The 15,080-nt window shown below is 40.1% G+C and overlaps 1 protein-coding gene across 5 annotated transcripts in view; it reads left to right on the top strand.

The window, feature by feature from the left end:
• Positions 1-15,080, top strand: part of CARMIL1 (capping protein regulator and myosin 1 linker 1) — a 190,001-nt gene that overhangs the window by 65,883 nt on the left and 109,038 nt on the right. For 4 of the 5 annotated variants that reach the window (XM_064431730.1, XM_064431736.1, XM_064431731.1 and 1 more), the window contains exon 3: positions 12,920-12,970. In XM_064431730.1, coding sequence (XP_064287800.1) covers positions 12,920-12,970 — 51 coding nt within the window. Of the gene's footprint in view, positions 1-12,580; positions 12,605-12,919; positions 12,971-15,080 lie in introns of those variants that run through there. The other variant, XM_064431734.1, reaches the window with a different exon arrangement.

The raw sequence follows: 15,080 nt of genomic DNA, 5'->3' as shown, positions 1-15,080 counted from the left end.
AGTTTACCTGAACTCAACAGCCAAAATCCAGCATGTCTTGCATGAGCTGCATGTCAGGAAGCATAGTGTGTCTCAAGCATGTTGACTGAGCATGAGCAGAGCTGCTATCAGTAGAGCAGCCCAGGCTTTCCAGATGTGGAAATTCAACTTGCTGTGTGTAAGTGCAGTCTCTTTGTTTCTACAAAGAACAAATCTCAGAGTATCACAGCTGAAGAGGTTGCTCAGCCTCAGCCTACTTTTTCTTCTTACCAGTTCTTCTCCAGAATGTTGGCATGTTGCCGGCAAGTAGCAACTTCAGACAATAAATAGAAATCACTGTCCTTAACAATGAAGATTTTTGTGCGATATTGGAGTCTTTGGATGGATTACACGGCCTGCTGGAAGCAGAATCGTGGCAAAGACTAGAAATTGAGTGAAGAGGAAAAATTATTATGTTAGTCCTTAAGCTGAATTACCTTGCTATTTATCACTTCTGTGGTGTTTATCCTTTGTATTAAATCCTCTTTCTGGTTTGATTGCAGGGAAGTATAATGTGCCCCTCTCCAGGAATGACGCCCTGTTATGAGAGCTGATGCTTCTCCCGGTGTGGTTGTGTCTTACATCGCATCTGCATTTGGTGACCTCACTTTTTTTAGCTGTTGCTGCACTGGCTCAATGCAGGGCTCCTTGAAGCCTGTGCTCTATAGGTTTTGGCACCCTTGGAAGGAGCATTATTGAGTACCAGAGTTTCCAGACAGCTGTGGTTCCTTCATCATTTGTTTATAGTGACATGATTGTTACAGCCAGGGTCAGATCACATATTGTGAACCCTGAGGAGCCAGAGAAGCTTGTGTTTTTTCTAGCTAATTTACCAGGCTCCATAAACTTCATAGAATTGATTGATTTTTACCATGAGTGAGTCAATGATGTACTTTGAAAGCTGTTATGTATCTTCATGTGGCTGCAGGAAAGTGAAACTGCCCCCTTTCCCCCACCCTCTTTTGCATATTTGAAAGCAGAATTCTTCAGACTTTTTATTAGCAACCACAACAGATGCTTAGCTTCTGAAACTACTCTGAGGAATCCGATTGAGAGGAGCTGAGGTTACAGGCTCGGTTCTGATATTATTGGATGAAACTCTTTATCATGCAAAGAGTGGGCATAGATATTATTTTAAAACACTGGTATTTGGCATCTCTTCTTGAAAGGGTTATATCTACTTGTTTCTGTCACCTGCATTTTTAGATTAAGGCCTTAACTACATGTCTGTGTATGTTAACAGCTTCCAGGGTAGGAGTGGCTTTATTAAAAACGTACTTCATGATCATGATGATGCGATTGTTTGAGACAAACAGCCAGATTTTGTTTTTTCTGTTAAACAAGTGAGCACTCTTGCTTTTTTAGCTTGAGCAAAGCAGTGTCTCCTGGAGCTTCTTTATGCAGCCTGAAGTAGATGTCAATGGAGTGTCCCATTGTTTCCAACTCCCTTGACCTCTACTTTAGGAGATACCTATACCTGAAGACAGAAGATCTCTTAAGTTCCCATCTAATTTATGAGCAAGGGGCAGGTAGTGGCCTTTTCAGAACTGGTGTGAGCTCTGCCATGTAACTGAATTTTAAAAGTCATTCCATCACAGACACATTGACGTGGATGCTTTCTGCTCCTTGTCTTCATTTCTTGGTGCACATGTGTGAGACATTTCTCTAGGATTTAAGGAAGGGAAAGAGAAGATATCTATATCTAGCCTGCAAGACAATGAGATATGATGGATGTAGACAAATTAGAGAAATTGAGTGATTACAGAACTCTGACACAGAATACATGGAAGATAAAGCTGGGGGATTTTTTCAGTGTTGCAGTTGTGGGTGGGAGGATTTGAGTTTTAATGGCTGTGCTTTACTGACATCATTAAAATTCTCATCTGAATAATGAAGTTAATTATTCAGTAATACAAGTGTTTGTGTGTGGGCAGGGTTCAAATCATCCATATATCTGATAGTCTGTTGGGTAAAATTTTGTGCAAACCTGCTACCAAGACACTGATCATTTATTTATGGCGTGTTTGTGAACTTAGCCTTGTAATTCAAAATTTTTATAGTGATTTCTTTAAAACTTCCAATTTTAGTTGTACAAAACTCCTGTGTTGATATGAGCATCAAAGCTCAACAAAAGGAGAAGAAAACATTTAGAACTTCAGGCAATGAAAGATCTTGAGAAGAGATGATAAACAAGAAGTGGGTAAAAAAATGGTGATGACACACATTAATCAGCTATTTAGGCAGGACAATTGAATAACATTTTTCTTTCTGACTTCTGTGAGAATACCAGCAAATTGACTGAATCCAGATGAGTTTATTGAAGTGATGGATGTATAACTCCAGTGATAATTAATCAATGTTACTGTGAATTTAGGCTAAGGATGATAGTCACATGAGAAGCAAATTTAGCTAAACTGGTGTCTGCATATTAATGCCATACTTCATAACTGGTGTAAACTTAAAATTGCACTTGCAGGCCTTGTTCTTACAAACTAAATTTAGATGGACTGTGGTGGTTTAAAACCTACTATCTAAAAAACCAAAGGCCATCATTCTCAGGTTTACTTTACTTTTTGGCAGACTGTGCTATACCTCCATAGAGAAAAATAAGACAGTCCACAAATTGAAGAGCATGTAAATCATTACTCTAGATAGAATGATAAAGCCCAGGAGGATCTAGTTCACTCTACACTTCTGTAGCTTGCTCTGACAAGCAGAGAGAGTTGTAAGTTCATAACTCAGAAGTAGTAAAGTAATGAAGTAACCTTTTAAAAGCTCTCTTCCTCTCCCTAAGACTCTTGTGTTCTGAAATGAGCAATAGTTAACTAGCATCAAACACGTGGATCAGCGCTTATAAAAGCAAAATTCACTCACAAAACTTGTGAAAAATAGTTTGATTTAGAAGACTTTTGCATCATGTGCAGAACCTTGTGAAGGCTTTCTGGGGAAGTTGGCTGATTTTTTTTTTCCAAATTTTCAGAGGCATAGGCAGTTTAAAAACTACTTTTGAGTGTCAGGTACCAAGTTGCTGCAATTGTTACACTTCTGGGTTTGAAGAGCAGAATCACTTAGTGGTTTTTGCAGTCAATGAATTGTTATTTCTTTCTTCTTGAGCACGATTTCTGACTTATTTTTGTTTGTTTATCCATTTAGCTGTTAGAAATTGAAGTTATTATTGGATAAATGGGGATGTTTTGTTATTACATGCATTTTTCCAGGTAAATAGATTGTATAAGAAGCTAATAAGTAACACATAGGCAGTAATAGTGTGATACACTCAAGAATCTTTACAAAACTAGAAATTCTGAAAATTACTTTTTTATTGAATAGGAGCATATTCATTTTTAATAATTAACAGCATTACATAATTGACGTCATATTTAAAAATCAGCAGAAAGTAAAATAGCCCTCCATCAATGGATACTTAGTGGATTTTGCCCAGCTCATGCAGCCTGTACTTCTTAGGCAGACAAGATAGTGTTCATTTGGAGAGTGGGGGAGACTGCCAAGTATTTTTTTGCAGCATGTTGGAGGCAAAATTGCTTCTCTGGAATGTGGCAATTCCTGAATTGCTGTCTAAGGGGAAGCCGGATGCAATCAGCTGTGTCACTGCCTGAAGCTGGCCTGGTTGCTGGGTTTCCTGCCTGTTAGATACAGAGTGGGAGCAAAGAGGGGACTTTGTCTCTTGCAGAATTTCCTAAGAAAGAAATGCACCCATCATCATGCACCTGCATGACAAAAAAGTGGGAACACTCTTCACACCTCAGTTATTTAGCTGCCCTGGCTGTAAGAGTAAAGTGCACAACACAGAACCTGTTGTGAGTTTTGTCCAGGAGATGGTAGCTACACGTCAGCTGAGTGGGTGAGTGGGTGACTGGTCCTGAGTAAGCCATTAGGGGATGCCCCAGCCATCTTCAACTCCCACACTTAAATAATGAAGCATGAGAGCTGTGGGAAAGCTCCATATTGGAAGGGGCCTCCTTTTCACTGCCCTTTTCCTGTGGGGATAGCAGTGGGAAAGGGGAAGTCCTTTTCAGCCTTGCTTTCTTGAGCAGGGACAGGGGAGTAGTTTGATCCATTTTTGCCATTTCTGGAAGATATTTTAAACTCTGAAAGAAAAGATTTCTTTAGCAGAGGTGAAATGTGATACATTAGAAATAAAATAGCTGTAAAAGGGATCATATAAAATGTAAAACAGTATAACAAAATACCTGAGTTTGGGGGCTGTGCATACAGTGGTGGCTTGCAAGGATTTTAACCGGCCAAGTAGCTGGTTTCAGTGCTCAAGCACCATCCCTCTCTTGAAAGACTGATGGTCTTAAGATATCAAAGTATATAAAGATGAAGTCTTGCAGTGTAGCTCAGGTGATTAGGGATGAAGTGGCTGTCACAGTCGTGTTAGTTCCAGCAGATACATCATATTTTACTGATTATAGGGATGGAAAAGGGGTACTGTGGGGAAGCAAGAGGAAGAAAAGGAAATCAAGAGTGCACCTGAGGACAGCAGTAAGGCTCCTGTAGTAGCGTAGAGGAGAAGACCTTGCATCCCCTCTGTATCTAGTCGTGAAGAGGGTTTTGTCTTGCACCCACAGCAATGGTTTCTTCGGGTAAGAACTGCTTTGATTCTCCGCCCATTGGTTTGTGTTTCAGTTTGTGTATGCCGTGGAGAGTACACAAAAGACGTAATTTTACAGATTTATTAAGCTGATATCTTTCTCTGGCCCTTAGCTCTTGGGGCTATGCAAGGTCAACTTTTTTGAAACTGTGGTTTATAGCAGTGGCTATTGAGGAAACTGTTTTGCTGTGATTATTTAATTTATTTCAGTATTCAGTGTAGCTAAGCACATTGCACTTCAATAATTAAATCTTTATTTAATTGTTGGTAGCTAAAAGCAAAGAGAAGAGTTTCTGTCTGTAGAGTCTGTAGAAGAGTTTCTTATAAAATGCTTGCACTGTGGATCAAATTGCATTTCCTCTGAACCTGAAGTTTTTGTTTTGTTTCCTGGTCTTAAAAGTTCTTTGTTATGGTTGCTACGACACACTTAGAGCGTAATTCCCTCACTAAGGATCACTGCAAAATGTTCAATCTGGCATTTCAAAGTGATGAAATTAAAGAAGATAAGAATAAAAGCACTGTAATAGCAAAATCTATTTCCAGCTACTTCTGCATAGAAACAGTGTCATTTGCAGCACACCAAAATGCTTCCAGTTTTAACTGCTGTGCGTAAACACAGAAAGAAGCTGTGCAGGAAGGGGGAAGGGGTACAGACATTTCTTATTATTAACACCATGGACAGGTAATGGGAGGGTTTTTTTCTAAAGGGTGCTGAAGCCCAGGCTGTGTTGAATTACTAGTCAACAGAATATTTTCAACTTGCTTTTTAACCAAGTATTGGGGGTCTAGAACATTGTAGACGGCGAGTACTTGGGAATCCTGCTGAAGCACATTGTAACCTGAATTTCGGCACTGAATCTGTGTAATGGCTGTACACAGATAAGAGCAAAAGTAGGGAAAAAAGTGAAATAAAGGTATATTAATACTAATGTGCTAGAGACCTATTTTTGTGTAATGTAGGTACAGAGAAGGAAAGCCCACTTTGGGGTGTTATTGATGAGTTGACAAGTGAAGGTATGTGGTTGAGCCTGCTCCCCTCCTCTACCTTGGCTGGGATCAGCCCTGGCTGTGTCAAGTGCCATGGATTTTGAATTGTTGAAATGCAGCTGCTGATTCCCATTTTTATGGCTCAGAGCAGGCTTAAATAACACTGTAGGTGGGTCTTCTGGTATTTAGTGTTTTACAGCATTATGGTTTTTTGTTGTTGGGAATTATGTGGTGGTGAGCAGGATGACAAGGAAGCTTTGCAGCCTGCAGGGGATTGTATTTAGTGCTCCGTGTTGGACATCTCTCACAATGCCATGAAACTGTTCCATGACTGATTGTTCACTAGAACAAGGGAGTGCTGTACACACAGGCAGTAGGTGGCTGCCCCTCCTCAAGCAGCTCCGTGGGAAAGATACAAAACTTTAGAATGTAAAATCTGTAAATCAGGACAGTCCCAGTCTGCACCACTGGTGACCACATCCCAAACCACTTCAGTGACAGGGCTGGGCAGTTGGAGTGTCCATGGGTCCTATTGCTGCCATAGGTAATGTCTGGCCCATCTCAGGTGAGCATATCTCAGTTTCTTCTGAAATCCCACCTTTACTAAAACAGCTGGATAGTTTGCTTGTTGCAGACAGAGTTATACAAGTGTTCATGTTTCTGGGTGCTTCACAGGTGTTAAAGAAGCACAATTTGCTTCATGTGTTTTTTAGAAACAGTTCTCAGGGCTAGGACACTGCCTGTAGGTGGTGGTGGTAGTGTTGCTAGAGCTGTTGGAACAAATTTAGTTGTGTCTGGAAATTTTGTCTTAATTTACTGATAAATCTCCAGGCTATGTTGTTTCTTCTCAAATATCAGAATTAGGACCTTTTTACTCCAAGTTTCTCTTTCAAGCTTCACCACTTCATCTTCCCTTTTTGTTTTAGGCAAATCTTTCAGTGTCCATGCCTTAGTTGTTATTAATTGTAAAACAAGGATACTTTTTTCTTACCTGTCTTCTAGGTAGGATTTGTTCATTGCTGCCTCTGAAGTAGAAATTGCTCTGCAGATTTGAACAGCTTTCCAGGAGCTAAAGAAGCATTTCTGTTAATGGGTCCTCTGACTTGGACTGAAAGGGAAATCTGTGTGAAGCACTCCGTTGTGCCATCTTGTGGTATCCCCTGTCTTGTTCCCTGCAGTATTGTGAAAGGTGCTTCTCTTCTCTAAATGTGGCAGATTTATTGACATCTCTTCTGATATCTGAGCACACATTAAAAAAATATCCAAAAAACACCCCCCCAACAAAACAACAATAACAAAAAAGACCTGCTAAAATCTGTTCCCCATACCATCCTCTGCCATCCAGAAAATACAGAAATTGGTGACCCTTAACAGAGCAGACTTGAATTTTTAAAGTAGTGTGGTGGCAATAAGGACCAGTGAAAGCTGTGATCTGCACAGCATTCCTGTGGCAGGCAGGCTCACGCTCTGTCCACGGCTCTGGTCAGGGAGCCTTGTTGAAGAAGCAGTAGTTGACTTTGAGGAATGATAATAGAGAAACATGCAGCAGAGCAGCCCTTCATGGGGATGGCTGAGGTGGTTATTTGTGGTACAGAGCTTACCCGTGTCTTGGGCAGAAGAGAGTTGTACTGATACAAGTAGCAGCTCCCCATACAATGTTTTGGTCTTTGGCTGGCCACACAGGCACCAGCGACTCAGGCGAGCCTGGGAATGTGTTCAACTTGGCTAAGGGTCACCTTAGTGAGAGAGAAACTGTTTTTTGTGTGTGAACTGAAATGCACTAACCCTTCCCTAACAGTGCTTCTTCAGCAGCAAAAGACTGCTTTAGTATTGGTGTATAACTAAGGGGGCATTTGGAGTAGGAGTGAATAAGGCCTGTCAGTGGTTTTATCACAGATGGTGCTTCAAAAGTAGTCGAGACCAAATGATCAGAGTCAAACTCAATGGTGAGGGCTGTGTGGGTGAAGGTGGTGGTGCTGCAAGTCCTCAGAGTGGGGATTTTTCACGGGTGTCAGTGCTCTGCAGAGAAACCCACCATATGCCAAGCGATGCCACTGTTTCAGACGATGCTGCATACGTGTTCCTGTTGTGCCTGAGCTAATCAGCCCTCCAAAAAGCCCTCCAGGATGTCAGCTAGCCTCTTTGTGTAGCAAGGCTCAGTGCTTTTAGCAGGAAGTGCCTCTCTCAAACCCAGCTCTAATATCTCTAACATGGTGCTGAAAGGGGCCTTTTATCTAATCGAACTCCAGTTGCTTCAGGATGAAGCATTTACAACATCAGGCATGCAACCTGGGAAAGGAACGGTCGATCCTATAGGGAATGAGGGAAGCTGGATGCTCTAACAGGTATTGATTCATCCATGTTTTAACCAAACAAAAACTGTGTTAGTGCTGCTGCTTTACCTCACATTATTGTGTGTACATTAGATATTGAGTCAGCAGTAGCAGTGGAAAGCTTATGAGAGAAATCATAAAGGAACAAATAGAGGTGAAAACTTTAAAATTATGGTGTTTGGGATAATAATGGTAATGAATAATGAGAAAAATGAGGATGGTATAACTAAGATATATACAGAAAAGTGACTGTCTTCTGGATTCAAGGCATCCTCAAGATAATGGCTATCATAAGAATGTGATAAGAAATAAGAAAACCTGTTACAAATGCTTCTTTCCACAAGTACATTATAATGGAAGAGACTGAATCAATTTTGAGGCTGAAAAAATGGCAGATGCTGGGGGCTAAAGAAACGGTGGTGGAAGGAGAGGTACAGAGAGTACATTTTAAGAAGTAAAATTGTAACAGCTGATAAAAAAAAGTACAAAGTTGGTTGTTGTTTTTTATTTTGGATTTTTTTTGAAGTATCTGTGTTAATCAGTTCCCAGTAAGGGAAAAATATTTGGTTAATCATCTTTATTTTGAGATTTCAGCAGAAGGAAGTTTCAAAACATCTGTGGTAGTGAGTGGTGGGAGCATCATGCAACTTCCCAGGCCCATGAAGTGCTGAGGAGGTTTGATTTTGTTTCATGTCTAGTCACGAAGCTCAAGTATGCTCACTGTGTTTTCCAGAACTCTTCATTCCTGAGCATTTTAAAAAGGGTAATGGTGTTTTTCAGAAGATTTGCATTTCCTTATGGATTTAAAACTGCTTTAAATATAGATGAGGTAGTTTTAGTTGCTGTGGTTTGTCTGGCAAAATAGATGCAATTAGCACAGAGCTGTGTTTCTCTAGTGATCTTCCCAAGAGTGACTGCTAGGTAGGGTGGCTGCGTTAACCCGGTGCAGCCCTGTTAATTTAACTTACAGTGCTAAAATGGGTAATAAGACTAGGATTTGACAATATATGACAAAATGCACCTGTGCATTTTTTATATTGATATGCTCATAGAGGATCTATGTTATTTAGTGAAATATATTATATTTCTGGTAAATAGAAGATGATCTTGTAGGCCATGAATCTTTGACGACAATAATTTGCGGGATATGTTTTTGGTGAATGCTTCCCAATTTTGTTTCATATACATTCTGAGCAGTGTAGGGAGTGTTACAGAATTTAGAATGATAAAAACATTAAGAAATCATCAAATGGGCTCTGTGTGTGTGTGAGTAGGAGTCATTTAAAATTCAAATAATAATCCTATTTTATGCTTAAAAAACAGCAGAGTAGGAAGATAGACCAAAGCTGGTCTATTTACTAAATATAATTCTCTTTTGTTGTCCTTTCCATGGAGCAACAGCCAGGTTGTATTGCCTGTATAAAATTTGCCTGGATGTGCTTGCTGCCTTCACATGAGTCACTCATAAACCTTTTGGCTTACAGGTGTGTTAAAGCATGAATTAAATCCGGAGCCTCTTTCTTTACCCTGCACGTGTTTATCTTTTCATGGGCTCTTCTAACTTTATTAATGATTGAGTACTACTGGTGCCCAAACAAAACGGTTATGGAGGAGTGGGGTTGTGACGCATTACACTGAACGAGTGAGATCATTTTGTTATCAGATGATAAGGTGGATTATACACCGTGTCCAGCTGACATTCCTGGTGGGTTGTTAGCCAGGGAGCTCTTTGTTCCAGGTTATCCCTGGAGTTAGGGTGTCTGCTGCTCTGAGCCTCTGGACTTCTGTGTGACTTTGACTGTGAGACTTCTGTGCTCAAGGTTCCCTGGGTGCAAAATGAGTGTAACAGTGGCAGAACCTTCTTGGTAAGATGCCTGAGGATTGCTTGAGAGTACGTGTGGCTGCTTCTGCTTTTTAGTTTCTTTGTATGAAGAAATCAAAAACCCCAGGAAATCTAGAATCTGCCTATTCATGAAAAACAGCACTCTTGGATGCTTCTGAAAGCCCTAGACAATTGTGCAATCACACACATACTCATTCTTGTCAGAGGAATGCACAGAGACCTGGGTCTTCCTGCACAAAAATAGCTTGTTTCTCAAGAGGGGGTTTGAACTGTCATGTGAAAACACCTCCACCTCCTTTGGCACCAGCATCACATTTCTCAAGGGAAGGACTAGAGTGGTGTGTGTTTTTGAGTAGCCTGCAATACGTGTTCTGTTCCCCTTGCAAGTACTAACAGCCATGCAGAATCCTATTGTCAGAGACTTGGGTGAGCCGTATCCTAAGAGCCATTATTTGTTTATGTACTGCAGCCTTATCGAGGAGAAGGAAGTCATTGAAAACAAACCATTCATGTGTCACAGCTCATCTGGCAAGTCTTGGGTTGACCTGGGGTACAGGCTACCCTGTTGCTAAATGTGAGCAAAACCAGTGATGTTAAAATGAAGATATCACAGTACAATTTTGAAAATATTAGGGAAAAAACAATCAGAAAGCAGTAAACTAAAGTGGATCATTTCAGAGCTATACTCGCAGATTTTAACATCAAAAATTGTGATAAATGGCAAGCCTCATCTTAGCCAATTCTGCCATTGTCAAAAAAGTTAAAAAAAAAAGAATCTTGTCCGGCTGTTGTCAAGATGAGCCATTAATTTTGCAGTAATAATTGACCTTCTCCTCAAGTGATTTTATGTAAGAATCAAACTCTTGTTTCTGAGAGTCTTAACTGTGAAAACTATAGAAATTTGTGTTACTGGATTAGAAACATCAGGCTTTTTTTTTCTTTTTTTTTTCTTTTTTTCTTTTTTTCTGGTACCATCTTATTGCTCAAGAGTAGCTCTTTACCTGCTGAGTGGGGAGTATCATCTTACAGCAGGCCTCTTCTTTGTACATAAATGCATCTTAAGGTCAGTGTGTTTTTCAGCTCTGGTGGTTTTAGAAAGATCACTTTGGGATCATTGGTATGTCTGCCACAAGAATATTCACTGCCTTGTGCTCTGTTGGAACATTCTTTTTCAACATAATTTTGTTAGGGCTTTCTGGTTACCTGGTTTACATTTAACTTTGTTGTTTGGACTGCTCATGTGTACTGTAGTCATGTTAAATTGACCTTTTCTAGGCTCATAAAATAGCTTGAATCCTTATATGCAAGCAAATATTTTAAAGCAAGACTGTGACATGATTCTCCTGTAACGAGCTGTCCCACTGTGGTGACATACACAGAGCACTCATGTCTCTAATGTTGTTGGCCACTACCTAGAAGGTAAATATGAAAAGCAGTTCTTCAAAAAGTTTCCTTTCCCCTCTCTCACTTGGCCATCTCAGGTGTAGTGACCAGAAGCTGCTCTGCCTATGACAGTGGAGAGGTTTTTTTAGTGGTGCCAGCAAAGGGAGGATGCCTGACCACCTCTTCACCCATGGGCAGCCTGTGGATGGGTTCACGTGTAAGAGTGGCACTCCTGCTGATAGTGAAGCTATTTTGTGAGCATGGGGTGTGATCTTACCCAGAGGCTCCTGGGAGAGTGGTGTGCACCTACTGTGTGGGGCTGCCCTGAGGAGGTGGGTGAGGCAGGGAAAAGATCAAAGTTTTATTACTGAGAGAAAGCTGCTGCTAGGCTGGGGAAACTGTGGCTGAGCAGTGGAAAAACCCCTTGGGTAGTCCCTTTCTCTTGGTGCTAGACTGTGGAAGAGATACTTGGGATAGGTGTAGCTGGGAGGGGGACACGAGATGCTCTCTCTCCTCTATGGGTGAGCAAGGAAATGAAGCAGCTTTGTGTGACAGGGCCAGCATGTCAAAAGAGGGCTTCAGGGAAGGGTTGAGCCTTCCAGGAGACATGGGTTATTCTGCAGTAGTTTGGCTCTATGCCAGTGGCACTGGCTCTAGTCATATCAACCCCAAAACAATGTGCTGATACTCAACACTGGTGCAGCACTGATACTCCTGAGGCTTAGCAAGATGTTATTCAGCTGAGGAACTGAAGCTGAAATCCAGTCCTTGAAGTGTTCAAAGTTGCATTCTGGGCTGCATTCTCAGCCTGCTTCTTCCTCTCCAAGTGAGGAACACATTTTGTGTCAACCTTGATCACTTGGTCGTGGATACAGGGAAGGGCTGAGTTCAGGAGGTCCTAGCTGTGGGAAAAGCTTTGCATGTGCTGTGGGATTTTGGTGCAGGTGTTCGAACAGAATTTGCTTCTCTCTTTTTTTTTGGTGGTTTTTTTTTCAATCTGGAAAAAGATGTAGCAAACAGCAGATATTTCTGTGGGTAAATCAACAAACAGCACTGTAGTTTTGCAAGATGAGTAATTCCTTTTGCGAAGAGTAAAATCTGTGAGTGGGATGTGCTACCGGAGATTGGAGTGATATGATATAGAATCATTATATTTTGATTGGCAGTAGCTTCCAAAATGTTTGTTTTGTTGTGCTTTCTCCCCAGAGTGACTGGTCTCACTAGTCTAACTGCATTTTTCCATTGCCTTTGCTGGAGAAGAAATTCAGATGCTATGAATGAGAAATCTTTGCGTTCTTACTCAAGAAATGCTCCAAATGTGTCCAAGACTCCCCCGTTTGCTTACAGTCTCTTATATTGCTAATAATATCTTGATAATCTTCTATTTTTTTTTTTTTTTACATTTAAATACATCCTATGTTCCTGGTAGGACTTCTCATCCTTGGTTCTTTTCAAAATGTCACTAAGAATTCTGTTATATGATCTTGAGAGATTGGTTAAATAGATTTCTTCAGTTCACTGCTGTGCTAACTAGCTTATAGCTGATCAGATTGCAGCAGTCCCTTCAGTGTGTTCCACTGGATCTGATCCCAGTTTTGTTTTCTTTAGTATATGACAGCAAAAGGAATCTACACTCACTCTGCTAGAGGCTTTTTCCCTTTGCTTTCAGGATTTTTCTGGAAAAGAATCTTTCATAATATTAAATGTTTCTTACGAATTCTGTTCTTATTTTTTCAATAGGTGTTGGCATCATGTCGGGCATTTCTTTTAACGTCTCGGATTCCCACCAAGGTAAGATCAATGTGTTCCTATAAATACTCTGGGGCAACAAATGAAAGTTATGTAAACTAAGTAGCAAAAAATTAGCATATTTTAGTTATGCACATCTGTTAAAAAAACAGATAACTGAGGAATGATATGTTGCATGGTCTTGAGTTTAAATGGTGCTTCTCTTAGTATATGTCTTAAAAGAATTTTTCAATACATACATACATACACACACACACACATATATATATATACACGCACTCCTTTTCCAGAGAAATTTTAATTTCTGGAAATGCATGTGGCTGAAGAGTTGCGTTGTAAACTCCAGCTTGAAGAACTGTGAGAGAAGTCTGATGCATTTTATAGAAGGACAGTTTATGTGCAAACAAGCTGATGGTATTATTCCCTCTAGTGTTTGTAGTGTCAAATAGGATTACGCTTGATTTGGAGGCAGAAACTGTGTTGAGTTTTATTAAATTCTGCTGTTTTCTAATGATTTTTGCTGTTCATTTTGAAAAGCAGTTTGGCAACTTGCCTCGCCAGTGCTGGTGATCTTTTTTTTTTCTGTGCCTGTGACAATTCATAATGATTGTTGTAGAAGAGAAAGATGATTTCCACATGAATAAAAATGACTGATGTGAAGGAACATCTCTTGTCCAGCTTGGAATCAGTGAATGGGAATTTGGCACATATCCTTTTGTTCTATTTGACGTGTGTGTCTAAGAGAGTGTGTGTATATACCTATATACATACACACACACACACACACACACACACACACACACACACACACACACACACACACTTTATAGAAATACCAGAATCAATACATGGAGCTATTGATGCCAAATTTTCAGTTATGGTCACTGGGAAATGTGACCATCCAGAGCTGTAATTTGAAGATGCTGACTGACAGGTAGGATGAACTGCAGCTTGAATTTCTGCTGATATTCATTTTCCTCAGTCGATCACCCTGTCCCTGCAGCACAGATGTCTCCAGTTGGTTGTCTGTTGGTGTTTGAATCACTGCAGTTTTCAGCCAGGGCTTTTCAAGGCAGAGCTTGGTGACTGCTTCCTTGGAAAGATAGATCCAGTTGATGAACAGCTCAGACATCAGTGCAATGGCAATATGATAGACAGGTGGTAATCATGATTTTGTTAAACAATAGCAAAGCCATTTGTAAGTCATCAAAAAGCTCTTGAAAGCTGAGGCTTGGAGTACTTAGTGATAACTCTGTTTAGTTGAGTGTTTCAGACAATTCTCAGAACTCATTAAATAGGTTTGCATAGTTGAAAAACTTGGTTTTGTTTTTATTAAAATATGTATTCTCTAAGTAGAAATGTAATTTTTGTGATAGCAAATAGAAGGAAGATGATGAGGAGCTGTGCTTATGATTTATATAAAAATTAAACTTTTTACATCTGAACAATTATTAGGATGGTTGAAAATGCATTTTTAGCAGGGTTAGTGGAACTTAGTAAATTTTCTAATGTCTGTAGTATTTTCAATAGCTGCTCAGAAGCTTTCTGAGCCCAAGTTCTTCTACATACCTGGCAGGCAGTAACTCCTCGAAAGACAGCTGAGACCATTCAGCAAAGATGCATCATTTCTCTGGGGACTCCTAACAAAACTGAGCATGCCTAGAGATGGCCATTCTGGGTAACTGTTACTGCTGCATTCAATGCCAAGCTTTACTTTTGCTTAAACAATGCTGTTGAGATGTATTTACTAAACAAGGATCAAAGTTAAAAAGAATTAATGTTGTTTAACTCCAATACCAACTCACACTATTATCCTTAGAGTGAAGATATTGCAATGGCCACCTCTAAACATCATACTCTGGTCCAGTCAGTTCATTCCCACTAATTGAGACGGATTGACTGGGAAGGAAGGACAGTACTTAAACCTTGCTAATTCTGGCTACAGTCCATATAAAAAGTAATCGCAAAATTAGTAATATTGGATGTGTCATCAAGCCCACAAATAAGCATATAAAATATTTCTAGGAATGTAATTCAGACCTGTAAATGCATTTCTAGTGCAACTTTCATTAAGTTTTGGTTGAAAAAACTGAAAACTGTGAAATTAGCTGTCTGGTTAACTGAAAGGTTCCTAAATGAGAGGCACGCATAA

This window comes from Passer domesticus, chromosome 1 (genome assembly GCF_036417665.1).
Source record: "Passer domesticus isolate bPasDom1 chromosome 1, bPasDom1.hap1, whole genome shotgun sequence".
Taxonomy (NCBI): domain Eukaryota; kingdom Metazoa; phylum Chordata; class Aves; order Passeriformes; family Passeridae; genus Passer; species Passer domesticus.
This window is presented reverse-complemented; position numbering and strand designations above follow the sequence as displayed.